The sequence below is a fragment of the Carassius gibelio genome, chromosome A20 (genome assembly GCF_023724105.1).
Source record: "Carassius gibelio isolate Cgi1373 ecotype wild population from Czech Republic chromosome A20, carGib1.2-hapl.c, whole genome shotgun sequence".
Lineage (NCBI taxonomy): Eukaryota > Metazoa > Chordata > Actinopteri > Cypriniformes > Cyprinidae > Carassius > Carassius gibelio.
In genome coordinates, this window is record NC_068390.1 from 14165890 (window position 1) to 14183276 (window position 17387).

The 17387-nt window shown below is 36.7% G+C and overlaps 1 protein-coding gene across 1 annotated transcript in view; it reads right to left on the reverse strand.

Annotated features, from left to right (window-relative positions):
• The window catches only part of LOC127938164 (nesprin-2), a 92503-nt gene that overhangs the window by 72246 nt on the left and 2870 nt on the right, over positions 1 to 17387 (reverse strand). The window contains exons 2-21 of the mRNA XM_052534599.1: positions 16234 to 16388; positions 12849 to 12910; positions 11912 to 12007; positions 11742 to 11819; positions 11545 to 11637; positions 9708 to 9898; positions 9395 to 9594; positions 8499 to 8599; positions 7971 to 8084; positions 7742 to 7879; positions 6913 to 7077; positions 6379 to 6491; positions 5270 to 5438; positions 3968 to 4064; positions 3207 to 3400; positions 2866 to 3036; positions 1797 to 1934; positions 1530 to 1625; positions 282 to 458; positions 40 to 198 (exon numbers count right to left, since the gene is read on the reverse strand). Of these exons, the coding sequence (XP_052390559.1) occupies positions 40 to 198; positions 282 to 458; positions 1530 to 1625; positions 1797 to 1934; positions 2866 to 3036; positions 3207 to 3400; positions 3968 to 4064; positions 5270 to 5438; positions 6379 to 6491; positions 6913 to 7077; positions 7742 to 7879; positions 7971 to 8084; positions 8499 to 8599; positions 9395 to 9594; positions 9708 to 9898; positions 11545 to 11637; positions 11742 to 11819; positions 11912 to 12007; positions 12849 to 12910; positions 16234 to 16321 (2640 nt within the window). The 5' untranslated portion in view covers positions 16322 to 16388. The remainder of the gene's footprint in view (positions 1 to 39; positions 199 to 281; positions 459 to 1529; positions 1626 to 1796; positions 1935 to 2865; positions 3037 to 3206; positions 3401 to 3967; positions 4065 to 5269; positions 5439 to 6378; positions 6492 to 6912; positions 7078 to 7741; positions 7880 to 7970; positions 8085 to 8498; positions 8600 to 9394; positions 9595 to 9707; positions 9899 to 11544; positions 11638 to 11741; positions 11820 to 11911; positions 12008 to 12848; positions 12911 to 16233; positions 16389 to 17387) is intronic.

A 17387-nucleotide genomic window follows, 5' to 3' on the forward strand; every position in this document is an offset into this window, starting at 1 on the left:
AGCTTTCCTTAACCGATACTGGCCTGCAATGAAATTCACCTGAGAGTACGAGACATTCTGTTGCAGTCGGTCTTGTATTGCCTTTGTTCTGAAGCAAGGCAGGGAAGAGTTCTTTTGCACTGATGTCACAAGCTCCTGCAGGTCTTCACCTTCTGTCACTACCTGTCCTTCCAAATGTATACCTCTGGAGATCAGTCCCTGCAATGAGAATCACAAGAGGTGACAATGTGAAAGCACTGTTTTAATCAACCAAATGAACTCAAGAACTTGATTTTGCTCACTTTAGCCCTGGGATGTGGGCCCCGGTGGCCCCTATGATGCCTTTCTTTTAGGTGGTTGCAGACCTCTTGGGCTTCTGTGCTCCAGTTTTCAAGCTCAGCCAGTCTGCCCTCAAGCAGAGATGTTGCTTTTTGGAGTCTCACACACACCTGATCCACCCGGGTCAAAGTTTCAAAGGTCTGCCAAGAAACATGTCCATAGATTTGTTCAGTTCCTAGTTCAATCACTTATTCTCAGTAGAGAAACAGAGTGTTTAGAGAGTTGGTTGACACTCTAACACAGATGTTAGTACTGCACCTTAAAGGGTTACTCCAAGGAAGAATGAAAATTTTGTCACTAATCACTTAACCCCATGTTGTTCAAAACCTGGGTGTAAGTAAAGAATTGACAAAATTTTCATTTTGGGATTGAGTATCCCTTTAACTCTGTTTGCCACCTGTCATAAAAAAAAAATCTTGATGCAACATGTAACTACTACTGTGCACAAAATAATTTAGAAGTGCCGATCAACAGTTGTTTTTGTACACTTTTGTGAAGTTATTGTTACAAACTTTCTGTCTCCAAAAATGGCTTTTTTGTCAAGATCAAGATTCAAGAGTTTTATTTGTCACATACACATTTATATAGAGCATATATAACCAGCAGTGAAATGAATCAGGTCCGCTCCATGGACAGTGCAATTATTAAAGAATACAACACAGATGAAAATATACTTAAATATAGCTATGAAAGAATGAAAAAAAATTAAACAATAATAACATAACAATAAAATATAAAAAAGATGTATACTGTAGAATTAAATATAGAATGGAAAATAATTCAAAACAGAAAATAAAGTTAAAGACGAATTTGACTGACAGCATTATTGTCACATTATTCATAAAATTTCTGTAGACTTTGCAATAAAATTGTTACTGTGAATTATTTTAGCCACAATAATTGTTCAGTTAAAATATGATTTCATGACAGCCCCATTTCAAATAAATGTATATATACAAAAATGAACAAATCAGTTTAATGAACCAGGTCATTGGGAAAGGACTGACTCAAAAGAGTGAGTCTTGTGATTCACTCACAGACCTGATGACTCATGAAGATTATTTAAAATTGCATTTCTGTGTTCCACAGGACAACTGAGGATGAGTAAAAAAATAAAAAATAAAAATAATAAATACAAATTTGAGGTGCCAGGTCTCTTAGTGTAAATCTAAAATACATACATCTATAACATAAAAGGAATATTGCCTGACCTCTGGAAGAGTTTGTCTGAGTTTCTGTAGAGTTTCTTCTTTGCAGTCTGGAGATAAAGATTTCAGACTGAATGCTGACATCTTCTTAATTATGCCCTGAGTGAAAAAAAAAGACAAGCATAAATAACGTTGACAATAGAGTGGAAAAATGGCTGTGAGAAACTGTCAAGACAAAGTAAAAAATAAATTAAAAAAGACAAATAAATGAAGAAATATCTAGTATAAAAATATGAACAGTAGGAAGCACAGCTAGAATGATCTGAATACCTGGAGTTTCTTTCTGTAAATACGCAGAGGTCCAGATGACACCTCCACAGTCTCTCTAAGCACCCAGCCGGCTTCCTGCATCAGGGATTGAGCAGCTTGGACCCCCGGGACCGCAGCGATGGGCTGAGGGGCCACTGCCTGAAAACATGCCATTTTTCCAATAGCATAAGCTCTTTGATTGCTAAACAAGAACATCTTTTTTTTTATTTTTTATCAACAATAACAATCTTTTCAAGGGTGTAGTATGTTAAAAGACAAAGAACGAGAGCAAAAGCACATTCTTTGATGAACAGCAAGAACAAATGATGAAACAGAATGCTCCTGGGGTTTTGAAACACAATGGGCCAAAGTAACAGCTTGTCAGTGTACTACTCAAAGAAAATGAAAATAGTAGTAACGATTCACCAACAAGTTTTGCAACTTACAGAGAGAATCAGAAAAGGCTGGGTCTTAGCAGTTTAAAGCCAAAACTCCTTATTCAATCCAGTAGAACAAGTTGAAATTGAAACATAATCAGGATTCAAAATAAACTCTTTGCCACACCTGCTTGTGAATGAACTGAGTTAATTCACCGGCAATAAATATTTCTTCCCAGCTATGAAACTTTATTTTGCATCATTTCGGTCTTTGACAATAGGATGTACAGTAATTAGCCTTTTCCTTTAATATTTTGTGAGCCTGCATCATATTTTCTGTTGCCAATACAATAATATTTGGTTCTCACAGTCAAATAATATACTGAAATTGGTGGTTTAACATGAAAAATATTACATGTGACGTGTCAGTTTTAGAACAGGCACCTTAGATACTGAAATGGAATAATTTCTATTGAAAATATCTAAAAATTCAAATTGAAAGAGATACTGCTTAAGCTTTTGTCTCTTTGTTTTAAATCACTCACACTGTCATCCAAACAGATTTAAAGTAATAAGGTCACGTTTCTTTTAATGTTACTAGAAATTGCTTTATTTCTTCAACAAAGACAACTTTTACTTGCATTTTGGCATTAGGCAAGTGTTCATTTTGGACCCTGCTGAAAACTAGAGTGTTCTGTCTTAACAAAACTCACAAACTTGGTCCTTTTTATAAAGTCAGCCCACTGTATGTTCAGTTTGCGGAGCTCTTCAGTCAGAGAGTGGCTGGTGGAAGCATCACTCATATCAATGAGGATGTTTCCCGCCTCATTCAGCTGGGCTTGACGTGATCTCCACTCATTCAAGCAAGATGAAAAATGCTTGTGCTGCATTATGAAAGAGATAACAAGACAAATGAACCTCTGATAAAAAACAACCACATTCAAACATTATGCCCTAACTTAAGAGAAGTGGCATTAATACATTTTAAGTCCAACTTTTTTTTGGCCACTGTATACTTTGAATCCTGTTTTTAATGACAAATGCTTTACAGTACCTCCTGCCCCTGTTCCTCTGATTGTCCCTCCTGCCCCAGCCAGACCTGTAATAGATACAGGCAGTCTTTGTAGGACACCCATGCAGCCAGAACACGCTCCATGGTGGATCTTACTGCTTCTGCAGCTTCTGTACTGACTCCCGTCTCACTATTGGCCTCCTTTACCTGCCTGTTTACCACAGGCACGTCCTCAGCTGGAAAAGAATCAGAGGATAGAGGATAAATAAGGCATAAGGTACAGGAATATATGGAGCCCCGCACATGACATGCAAGAAAAAATAAATAAATTGTGTCCTCAATTTACTAATTCGTTCCCTCAATTTACTAAAACGTGCACACGATTACTATTGCGTTCCCTCGATTAACTATTGCGTTCCCTTGATTTACTTTTGCGTTCGTTCGATTTGCTAAATCATGCACACGATTTAACAAATCGAGGGAACGAAATAGTAAATTGTGCGCACAATTTAGCAAATCGAGGGAACGAAATAGTAAATTGTGCGCACAATTTAGCAAATCGAGGGAATGAAATAGTAAATTGTGCGCACAATTTAGCAAATCGAGTGAACGCAATAGTAAATCGAGGGAATGCTATAGTAATCGAGTGCACGTTTTAGGACATTGAGGGAATGAATTTGTAAATCGTGCACACGATTTAGTCTAATATTTTTTCCTCCGTGTCATGTGCGGGGCTCCATAGGAAGAAGCACTAGCTTTTATAAAAAACATATATAACAGAGTAGTAAACAGTATAAACTTACCCAGAGCTGCTTTGTTGGTGTAACTGACTGCTGTGTCCTTCATCTTATGAAGTGCTTCCTTCAACATCCACACCAGGCCTTGCTTGTCAACAGTGTCCTAAGAGGCATATAATCAATGTTTACAATTGATTGTTTTTAAGCTTTTAAGTGTCTTGAAAAATGTTGTCACTAAAAAGTGGTTGGGGGGGGGGGTACAATGGTGTTTGGTGTATTCAGAGTTGACTCAAACATGGCCAACGTTTAAAAAAATAGAAGTCTGAGAATTTCTGTGCCGAAAATCTTACTTCCGGGTTGGTACAAGTTTCGACTACTTTTTCGATCATGGATAGAATGACATAGATGAGAGCGGAAGTCCTTATATGAGCATTTCTCCTAGAAAAGCGCGCCCGCGCACACACATTGACCAGAGGAGAGCGAGACCCCGATCATCAACGCGCTTCAAAATTGTCGGCAGTGCTGCATAGGATTTGTTCGAGAATGCCTCCAAATAATTGTGTTTTTGGATGTGAGGGAAAGTTTACCGTGTTCAGCTTCCCAAAGAACCCAGTGTTACATGAACAGTGGATGCAGTTTGTTTTTCCGGGGCAGGAGTGTATTCTTTGTGTGTTCTGGTCATTTGAGTGACGAATGTTTTATAAACAAGGCCCAAGTCGACGCTGGATTTGCACATCGTTTGCTATTAAAACATGGTCCCTATGATAAAAGACCCCATTCATGGAAGTACAATTGCATCAGATTTCTGTCTTTTGTTGGAAATCAGCACATAAGTGAATATATGTTAATGGAAACAACACGAAACATCAGTATTTTAGCTCCACCCCTCTGCATGCCTCCAGGAGCTCGGCTTTTTCCGGAAAGAATCAGAAAGCCGTATTTTTTTTAATAAATATGATAAAACTAAAGACTTTTTGGATATATGAAGGATGCAGTACTACTCTATAGGTACTCAAGATTAACATGAGGCTAGGTGAAACTGTATGTTATGTACCCTATAAATGGGACTACAGAAGTTCATTAAGGACATTAAACGTCATCGCATCATCTACTCACCAGTCTGCTTTAATAGCATTGTTGTGTTTATACTTATAATCTTGCTAAATATTCTAACTCAAACCATCCATTTTGTAGATTTCATATTAATTTTTAAATTAATTAAAAAACATCTGAAGTTATGCAACTATGGCAGTGTTTGTTTAATGTCTACAAACAGATTTTTACTTTAAGTGATTGTAGAGGTTTCTGAAGGAAGCTCATGGCAGGTTATTTAGCCATTAGTAATGACTGCTCTTTAGGGCCACATACATGCCAATCCTGTAGCAGAGAGTGCACAGACTCTTGGGAGCCGTAAGGTCCTCTCCACAGGCTCAGCTTAGACTTCAGACGTCCCAGCAGGTCATAAACCTGGTGCATCTGCTCCCTGTATTGTAGCTTGAGCCCGTGGTACTTGGCTGACACTCTGGCACTGGTGAAACTATCAAAGAGAATGAGGAACATTAGAAACAAACCTGGGTATCTTGAATAGGACAATATTAGGAGTAACTGAGGGAAGGTGCTGCTGAAAAGACCATCTTATGGCACCTTTCCACTGCGAGGTACGACTCAGCTTGGCATGCTTTACTTTGGCTTGTTATAGTTGCCACCTTGTCTACTAACCGTGATGCAGAAATTTCTTTTTTTTAAGCTGCTTAAGACTGCCATTTAAATCAAGTCGTTTAAACATCACTTTTCATTTGATGCTGCAGTGGCTGTTGCTGACTATTTAAGTCTAGCGGGTTTGGTTTCTGGTAATGGCAATTCTCTCTGACCAATCAGTGATGTTTACACGTCACATTTTAGTATTGGTACAGCTCGTTTGGAACCTCAACCGAGGTGGTACTAAAACAGTACCAAGTAGTGAAGTGAAGTGAAGTGACATTCAGCCAAGTATGGTGACCCATACTCAGAATTTGTGCTCTGCATTTAACCCATCCGAAATGCACACACACAGAGCAGTGAACACACACACACACACACTGTGAACAGCCATTTATGCTGCGGCGCCCGGGGAGCAGTTGGGGTTTCGATGCCTTGCTCAAGGGCACCTGAGTCGTGGTATTGAAGGTGGAGAGAGAGCTGTACATGCACTCCCCCCACCCACAATTCCGTCCGGCCCGAGACTAGAACCCACAACCCTTCGATTGGGAGTTCAACCCTCTAACCATTAGGCCACGACTTCCCGTATAGTACTAGGTACTATACATAGTGGAAACCCCCCCAAAAGTGAGCCGTACTGAGCCGTATCATGCAGTGTAAAAGCATTATTAAACCAAGTAAATTGTGTTGGTTTGGAGCTGATCAAACATCTGGAGTTCTAAACACTACAGATTCTGGTCATTTCAGCAGGAAGCACTGAACAGATATTGTTGTCCAACCGTCTCTTGATCTCCTCCAGCTTCTCGATTGGCACTTGAAGACAGCCATCATCATCTGTGTTACGGTAGTGATGAAGGATGTTCAAGTGCTGGCTTAAGTCTTCAACCAAGACCTGAGGAAACAATAAGAAGAATGAACATAAAATATAAAGATATTTCAGAAATACACAGTGAAGCATGATTGTGACGAGTGGGGCGGGGCTGAGAGCCGTGAGAACTGAGCGAGGCCTGTGGAGTGATTCGGAAATGAGCGACAGCTGCTCACCTCACCAGTCTCGAGTCCCACAGAGGAGATCGGAAGGATACAAAAGAGGAGCGACGACAGTGAAGTACGAGACAGGACCAGGCCTGGATTTTATTTTGTGTTTGGTTTTGTTTGTGAGCGGCAGTTGTCTGTGAGGGGCTGTCGTGCTGTTTTGAGTTTATTTTAACATGAAAGTTTAATTTGAATGTTCGCCAGTTCCCGCCTGCTTCTTCCCCATGATTATGAAGTCTGTACTCCATTACAATGATAATACCGGTCTTCACACTGACCTTCAGCTGTTCTTGCTTGTGTCTGGCATCTCTAGCAGCAAGTGCATGATCTTCTGTGCTCCCGCTGTCTTGAGACAACACAGCTTCCATATGCTGGAGCCACCGGCCCAGTGTGTTCAGAGGGGCTGGCAAACCAACATCAAGCTCTGTTCTGAACTCTTGCAACTGGGGAGAAGAAAGTGTACAAAAAAGATTTTTGTCATTTAATTATTTGAACATAACTTATATCATTGATCCCATCATTAAAAAAAAGCTAAAAAAAAACATTCACAATCATTGTCATACATAAAAATATTTATTTAAGAATATATATGAAAAAAATATATATTATATTTATTTTTAATTGTTACAGAATTTTAAATAATTTAATATAAAATGTAAATAATTTTTTGGATTTAACTTATTTACATTTATGCATTTAGCGGACCCTTTTATCCAAAATGATTTACAACTGAGCAACATACGCATTATTTATGATTTTACATTCAGCAAACCTTACATCTATCTTCATTTATTTTCAATGTCATTTTAATTTCTAGGCTGTTATGCTTATTAATATCTAAATTATAACAAATAATATTTGTACATTATACTGCTAGGTTGTTTCTGCATTTGAAAGAAAATACAATTCTGAAAATGTATTGATGCTGTATATGTTTTTTCCATGACAACTATAACTTCATAAACACTTTTGCTGTAAAAAACGATATAAGTGATTTGTTTGGAATTTCCAGTCTATTCCCAAGACTATCAGAATTTCTGAGTAAATCTGTATTTGGTGACATATCAGCAGATATAATCATATAATCATGTAATCAGCAGAATTCACCCTCTCCTCCATGGTGTCCCAGGCCTTTCTCAATGCCATCTGCTCCTCACTTGGTTTAGCGCAGTGTCTCATTGCACTGAGAACTGGAATAACTGGACGTCGCTGGTCATAATAAGTCCCCACAAAGTTCTGAAATGCCTTGGATATTAACACAGACAAACATTCAGGGCTCATAAAGTGTGTGTTGTACATTAGGAAGTGATGAGCTACCATTTCACATTCAGCATACCTGATACCTCTCTGCATACCCCTTCCCCTCTGTGGAATTCCATGCCCCCAATAACTCCTGACAGGCTCGCTCTAGCCAGCATTTCATCTCTCTGACTTTCTGACTGGGTGAAGCCTAAGGGCAGGGCAGGAAACATACAACTGAATTAGAGATTGATTTTCAAATCAGAAAACATGCTGAAACAAGTGGAGGCTGATTCTGGAATGATATTTTGAAGAGGAAATCTGTGGAGGAATTCACAAGCGCTCTGGGACGTCCGTACCTGGTGGAGTGAGGAGCCCAGCACAGCAGGAGTGAAGTGTGTAGGGAGGATGGCAGGAGGAAGGCACGTGGGAAAGAGTAGAGATTGAAGCTGCATCCAACCAGAAGGGGGCAACAGAGAGGAGGAGGAAGTGAAGTTGGAGGGACATGATATAGGAAAGAGGGTTAGAATGAGAAAGAACATCAAGAATGAACAAAGAAAGGCAGACCTGCAACAGCGCAGATCCAGATGGGAGATTCAGTTCTTCAGTTCAGAGGTGGTCTTACCTCAAAATCATTTTCAGCTACAGGCAGATCGTTGGAGTACTGCAGGAACTGAGCAATGTATGTCATGATAGACTTCTCATCAGGGTTACTGACATCAACGTCTGAGAGGAAAGACAATTTAAATGTACATAAACAGTCAATAACCTTTATAAACTTTTTGATGCAAAACATGAACCCAAAACATTCTCCCTTTGCAAAGTAACTTGTTAATTAAATACAAAGACTCCTGTATATTTTCATGTATAAAGACTTGCTTATATTGTAGGAAAAATATAAAATATAAATATTATACAGACATATTTAAATTGGCTTTTATACTGTCATTATAATTTTTAATATCATATTATTATTATAATAATATATTATAAATATTATCTGGGAAATATTTTTGTATTTAGTATTTATTTAGTATTCACTATTTATCTATTTTCCAGCAGTGGTTCTTCTCAACCTTTTTGACAAACATTTTCACAACGTATTCAACAAAAAAATTTCTAGACCCCATTCATTTTCCAGTTGTTCATAATCTACTGGAAAATAACTATTTTGTATTCACAATTTCTACCTAATAAAATATATTAGCTTGGCAAGAAAAATTTTACTACAAAAATGTAGAAAGATTTATATTTAAGATAAACATGCTTTTTTTTATGTATTAATTTACGTAACTTTTTCATAAGTTAAATCCTTTCTAAAAATCAACTTTTTTACATATTATAAATAACGTTTAGTCATCTTAAGGACACCTTGGATGTTTGCTGAAACCTAACTGATTGAAAACTACTGTATTAGAAAAAAAATTACTTAAACGAATAAATTGCTTTTATTTCTTTGTTTAAAAAAAATAGCACTATAAATAGATCATTTTAATGGACAATGCTTCTAAAAGCTTTTACCCTCTGGCTCAAGCAGTCTGGGAATTCCGAGCTCCTTCTCAGCGAGGTGAAATGCCCTCTCCAAGTTTTCCCGGTGGCTGCTGGTCTGGACTTGAGAGAGGTCCACCAGATCAGGTCTAAGAGAGCAGAGAATGGCCAGAAACACCTCACCACTCCTCCAGCTGGACTTAAAGTCCCTCACACCGGCTGGGCAACCAACTCTTGAGAAAGAAAGCAATCATTTTAGAGGAACAATTGGTGTGGAAATTAAACAGACTAAGCATTTTGACAAACATTCAGAGTATATGAAAGTATAAGCTAGATGAAAGCTCACTTCTGGCACTGGTCCCGAACCCACAGGAGCAAAGCCTTCTTAGCAGACAGACGGAAGCGGGTGCGGAGCGGTGATGCTCCCCGGGGAACAGGACTACTGCGTGGAGATCCAGGAACAGAATCAAGACTGGACAGAGAGTCCAGGGAGGATGAACGGGATCCATAACACAGAGTTTTGGCTAGCTCCTCTATCTGTAGTAATGAGAAGAAGTGAGCATTAGTGTTGGGCGATTTTATCATTTTTCAAATCGTCATATCATTAGCCTGTGAGATCGACGATACACAATAGTATCGTGCATGGCTGGAGCAAGAGAGAGACTCTTTGTTCTTGACATAGCAGAACTATTTGGTGTTTTAAACCGTGCATGTGCACGAGAGAGAGCCTATGTAATCACCAATAATCAAAGAAATATACTTTCAAACATACTGATAAACTAATGTTAAATATAAAAATACTGTATTTAAAACAGCTAGTTCATATATAGTGGGATGCAACTGTCACATCGCACGTCCTGTGACAAATCTGCCACATCTTGCGCACGGAAGTTATCAGTCTAAATGCTCTGCAAAATCAGTCAACGTTGAAAATTAATAGTCGATTTCATTTAAAGTCCCAACAGTTGAACACTAATATTGGACATAATCGAACATGCTAAATATAAGAGGATTCAAAATAGGTAAGTTCACATAATTGGAGTCAGTCGTACAGCGCCCCGGACCGAGCGCCTCATGACGAGCCCGACGCACCGCCACAGAAACAAGAGAGATGCATTCTAACATAACTGTGGCATTAAACTCAGTGGTTCTCAACTATGGATGATAAGTTCACTCTGCCGCCTTGCTATTATTTTGTCTTTTACTTTATTTGTAATGCCATGAAAGAGTTAATCTCTCATGTATGAGAAGAGCGCGTTGCCGTGTACGAGTCATTAAATGTGTGGGACACAAACTCCTCGTTTTCTATCTCTTTCATTTCATAGATTTAATGAGTTATCCATGCCAAAGTGTTACAACTTCACGACTACATGCTATGATCCTCTTTTGCGCGCACACATGCGGTGCGTGTGTGTGTGGATGTAATTCAGTGCTGAAGTGAAATAGCTGGGCAGTTTGATAGCCGAATTATAATAGGCCACCTAATAAAAAAAAAAATAATAATAATAATTATTATTATTATTTTATACATTAATAGGAGAATGAGCCTAATATCGTCTTCACTATCGACAGAGACATCAGCTATAGTCGATATCTCTGATTATCATTGATAAATAATACTATCGGCACAACCCTAGTGAGGATGTTCAATACAGATGTCAGTTCATATATATATATATATATATATATATACACACAAACACACACACATACATACACACACATACATATTTGGGGTATATATCTTACAGCAATACTTTTTACTTTTTGAAGGTTTTTTGGAGTAATTACTTACTACCAAGTCAGACTGACCCCAAATTTTGAACAGTAGTTTATATAATGGCACACATTTTGGCATAGATTTTTACCCTTAAACCAAAAGTCTTATATGACTAAACAGAACCACTGAACTCATTCTACCCATGTTCCCTGACAAAAGTATCTTCTGTAATATGTAATACTATATGCTATATGCTTCCTATGCCCATTACTATTCTCTTCTGGAAGTCTCACATCTCTCACATCTCAAAAAGTACAAGCCCACTCTAAGCGAAAATGCTGGAGGTCTTGAAGTAAACAATGAAGAAGAAAAAACAGCTCAAGGCAAAGAAAGATGTGATATATAAAGTATATATGATATGCTAGTTTTTGTAAAGACATGTTGTTTTCATTGTTATACTCACATGACAGTGCAGAATGATGGTCCATATCAAGCCCAGAATGATGGAAGGTTTCCCCTCTATGATATCTGGGATGTTTATGTTCACCAGCTTGATCTGAGAAAACATAAACAGTTGTTTTATGTCATTTGTATATAAATTTTAATGTCCTAACAGATGGGAAATTATCATCAGTCTTGTAAGAATCACAAAACTCTTACTGATTTATTCTTCAAGAATTTCAAAGCAGTCTCTATGTTGCCTCTCTGCTGAAACACACCATGACCCCGCTCACGCTTCTTCAGAGAAACAAATACATTCTATTGTGTGCAGCATTCAGGAAAAATAAATACTTTCTTGGTTGAATCTTAGTGTGATATTCAGCACTCACCATGCGTTGGCCACTCATCACCTCCAGTAGGTCAAGCAGTCGAGTCCCATCTCCAAGATCAGAGAACAGATCCTGGACAACAGCTGGATGGTTCCTCTGAAACACACATTATTATTTGATCTGAAAGGTGTTCACAGGGCAATACTTGGAACATTCCTAATGTCAAGCTCTTGTGGCAGAAGTACCAATCAACAGCCAAATAAAATAAGCATGGATTAAAACAAAAGAATTGCAGAATTATATATATATATATATATATGTATTAATATTAACCCTAAAGCCTACTGTATCATATCTAAATGCATGGTTAAAATATCTAAATTAACATTTTGAAAAACAAATGGTCTGAAACTTGTACACATTCTGTCATTTAATTGATAATTTATACTTTTTTTGCACCAAATTACATATTTTTGGTCAGTTTAAGCCTAAAATTAAGCATTTTTCAAGAGTATCAGCTCTGTATTTTTCTATATGAGCAATAAAAGCCTGATGTATCATAAATGATAGTCAAAACAATTGTATAAATGTTAAATAAACCATTCTATTAAAAAATAATAATAATTTGAGTAGTAGTTCATGCATTAAAGAGTTAATCTGATGCAACACTCTAGCTATACAGAGACTGCCCTGCAGATCACTGGAGCTTTACACAGGTTATCACTTGCAGATTTAAGAGCACTTGTGTTTAAAATGTGGCCAAGTAGCGTTGGACTGGCTAAATGGCTCATGTTACAACCTGCTGAAGTTTGATGCTGCTGGCGGGGAACTATAAATAAATCAAGCTCCTTGCCATATGCAATGCTCAAAGACAGACGGAGCAGAATAGAGTTTACTTGCTGACCAGTGAGTCAGCAATTAAGCTACAGCCTCAGCCTCGGTTTGACTCTTAATACTTTTAGACTGTAGTAATAGTATGAGCTGTTCTTGGGTTTACCTTGGAGAGCTGTGCATTGATCCAGTTTGTGAATGTCCTCTTCTGAATCTGCTCCTGTTCCACTGTTAATAAAATAACATTACATCAGACCAAAATCACACTTAAAAAAACTGTGTATGTATGTGTAGGAAACCGTATGTGCATGTTGGCACAACTAGAATACATCCATGCAAAAGTATGTACACATCTTGCCAGAGAACAGCTTCAGGGCTTTCTGGTTTATAGCACATCAAAAACACTGCATGTCTTCATATATGACTATTTATAAGCAGATAACATTGCATGACCACTGGAAACCTGGCTTGACTTACCGATCTCGGAGTCGCCAACGGCCTCGACCTCAAACAAGGTTTTGAGAGACACCATATTCATTTCTTTCTGTGTGAAATTTTCCCTCATTTAGTGTTTCACTGAACACCAATGCAGACACTCAGTCGGCTTAACCAGCATCCCATTCCATCACAGTTGTATTTATTTTAGACTTCTTCCCATGCTATAAACGGTAGACTGGGCCTTTCCCTCAATAGGAGAGGTTAATTTAGCTTCATGGGACAGGATCCAACAGGCCGAGTCAGTCATTTATCTTGACAGTGCCCATAAGACACTGGACATCCTGTTTGCACAGCCACAAATGCACTTTTTTGCTGTACAATGATGTTCCCTCATTTCAATAAACAATGGAGTTAAAAAAAACTTGAAGTTTCAGGATTTTAAATCATTTAAAACTAAGAAATATTTAATCATGTATGCAAATATTTAAATTACATTTAAATTAAGCAAAAACAATTTTTTTTAAATTGTCCAAAAAATAAAATGAAAAACAAATCTGAAATGTTGGTGTTACTCTGGGTTATTAAAGTGGAGAAAGAAAAATGAAAATCTCATATAAAATAAAATATTAAACAATTGTTTAAGAATGTTTCCAAGACAACATCTCATTTTACTGTACTAAAATAACTCAAACTAAAATAAAAATTAATAAAAAAAACTACATACATATATACAAACATACATACATACTGTATATACATGTACTACTTTATATATGACAACAACTACTAAATCACAATCTAATTCAATCTAATTAAATCACATCAAAATTACTACAACTAAAATTAAAATGGAAATTATACAAATAAAAACTTATCCAAAATATGAATTAAAAACTAAAATAACACTGGTTACTGAATGTGCTCTTGAAAGTACTACCTTTATAAATTAAGGAAGGCCTCTGTATAGGATATCAAAAAGATATTATATACATTCCAACACAGATCTTCATTTGCATTCATAAAACGTAATCAAACTACAACAGCTAACTTGTTAAAAGTAACCTGTCCTAATATTTCTCCAGATGACTGAAGTGTCATCACTGCACAGAAGACAAACATGTGATGTCACTCAAACATGACTTCAGACAGACGGTCTCTCTTTAAGACTGGTCTGTCGTCATAGCAAACATTCCGTTGTCTAGCAACCGTAAGCCAGCGAGCAAAGACGGTCTGAACTAAGTCCAGCACAGACACACACACACACACACACACACACACACACACAGTTTTAACCGACAGGAACGCTGAGACACATGACACACAAGTCAGAGGAAATGAAAGAAGAGACACCAACAGCAAGGTTCAAAGGTCTTCAAGGGGATTTGGCTTTATAAAACAGTTACAGTTTAAGTGAAGAAAGCTGGTAAATGAATAATCATGCGGAAAAATTTGTAATACATGACAGCAAAAAAATAATAATAATAATTGCTTATTGCTCTCACAAATGACTCCTGAGGTGATAAAGATGTTTTAGGCAGGAACAAACATATAGATGTTTGCCATTCATTACGTTTGCTTATTGTTTGATGGTGCAGAATTGACACTTTAACTATCCAGTTGCCATGTTAAAGTTAGCACGTTTATTCAGAATGGTGATGAGCAGGTTCTAGAAAAAGCATATCACGCTACTTCTAGGATAAACGTCTAGCACACCCTCCCAGAACATGTTTTTGTTTGAAAACTTGGTGAGTCAACAGTTTACGATTGCCACTTGCCATCTGGAATCCTCCCTTAACCTCCAAAAGAGGAGACTACTGGGAAAGAGGCTGTATTTGTTTATTTATTTCATAAAAAAAGGGACAGTGTACATTAATCAACATTCGTGAATGTAAATGTATCCAAATTAGCCCAAAGGCTAGTTTTCATTGCTAGTCCCTTTGCCAGATGTCATTCGGCCCAAAAAGAAAGAAAAAAAAAGAAAGAAACAAAATACAAAAAAAACTTTAACAGCCAAATTTAACACCAAATTATACAAACTGACAGTAAGAAAAATAATAATAATATGCATTTAAAAAATTTAATTAAATTTATGCATTTAGCAGACGCTTTTATCCAAAGCGACTTACATTGAATTCAGGCTAACAATTTTCTCCTAACATGTGTTCCCTGGGATTCGAACCCCCAACCTTGCTAACGCAGTGCTCTACCACTTGAGCTACAGGAACACAATTATAATAGGGGTGTCACGATTCTCCAAATCCTCGATTCGATTGCATTTTCGATTCTAAGGTCACGGTTTGATTCGATTCTCGATTTTTACATTTATTATTTTTAAAGCACAGATTGTCATTTTTCAAACTAGACTTTTATGTAATATAATATCTGACCTTTGTTTGCAATGTACCACATTACACTGTCAAATTTAAAACTTTTATCAACAACATAATGTAACAATAACTTATATCTTTAGTCAATTGAAAACTTAAAATAAACTGCCATCCAGTTTCTCTTTTGTAAGTGCAGTCTTCTTCACAAAAGATGACATTCAAGTTCATAACAAAACAAACAAAAACAATAATAAAATGACTAAACTAACCTTCAAATATTACGATGTATCTATTTAAAAGATTAAAGATAAAACATTTGTTAAACACTTCACTGTCATTCATTTAGATTTATATATATATATATATATATATATATATATATATATATATATATATTATAATATAAAGCAGCTTATAAAGATATATAAACAACATTAATGTTCACATTGTTGGTTTCTTAAGAAGCCATTCCATAAAATACTGCTTAAATGAGTTAAATGCTGTACATTCTCTAATTGATTGTGGTATTGAATTCCACTGATGTGATGCTCTGAGTAAAGAAACAGCTTGACCAAACCAGGTTCTTCTGTGTGGAATTATGCAATCAGCTTTGACTGCAAAAGTGACTTTTTTTTACATGACCACTTGAGACTCATCGATTCGAGTCTTTATTTTTTTCAGACTGCAAATCTAAAAAACACTTTGTCTACAGGAGCCAATTTTAAAAAAAGGAGGCGGTGGCAGTCTGTCACAATGATCAAAAAGCTTATAAGAGTGAGTACTGACCTTGCAGGAGTAGATGTACATCATCAATGTCCAGCGGGACACCTCCCTTTTCCTCCACAGGAGCACAGGTTTCTCCCCCCGACGCCATTACTGCTGCTTCGACACTCTCACACACTCATTTCCACGGAAATAATGAAGGCGGGGGAGGGGGGTAACTGTAAAAAAAAAAAAAAATACAATAACTGTAGTAGTGTTATTGTTATCATAAACACAGCACACTTGTAATCATTTCATTAGATCTCATTTATTCTAAATCAGTAAGCACAATATTTGTTCACTTGTGCTCTTGGAGACATTCTGATAAAGTAAAAAAAGAGTGAACTTGTTTCGATGTTGATCAGGAGACTTTGCAATGGAAACCACTTCACATGACTGATACAGCAAGCATCAGTTAGCAAATATGAGAAATTGACAAAGACAAAAATACAGTTTTATATGGCACAGAGGTTGACCCTTTCTTTAATAACATAAAGATTACATTCCAAAACCAAACATCTGAGGCGAGGTCTCAAATACTACATTGTTGTGATACAACATAAAGAGCTCCGTCGACTCTTCATTACACAAATAATCCTGATGGCACTGTGAATTAGGTTGGGAGAGAAATGGCTTGTGAACAGATAAACAACATCAGCACAAAGAACCAAATGTGAAGAAGGAAAGCAAAAGAGGAAGTGTCCTGGGGAGGTAATCATATTCCAAACCCACACACAATGCCAATAAAGTCTAATAAATGAATACAGAACAGTACGTTACCAAGTGAATCAAGACAGAAGTATGATTCAAGGGAAGTAGATAAATCAAATATGAACACACAAGCAGCCTGTGGGCTTATGACTTGATATAATCATTTCTAAAATGCTCCACTGACTAATGTATATTCAGGAGGGGTTATAAAATGGTATATTACTTGTTGTGATCATATTTGAATTTTATAACATTATAATTATTATTATTATTATTATTGTATTATTATTGTTATTATTATATATTATATATATATAACATTTTAATTAGATTTCTTTTTGTACATAATAACAATAATTAAAAATGTACAAGCAAAAGTATTAACAATAATTATTATATACGGATGAACTTATGATATTAAATGTATTCTACATTGCATTTATAGTTACTAGTTGTTCACAACAATA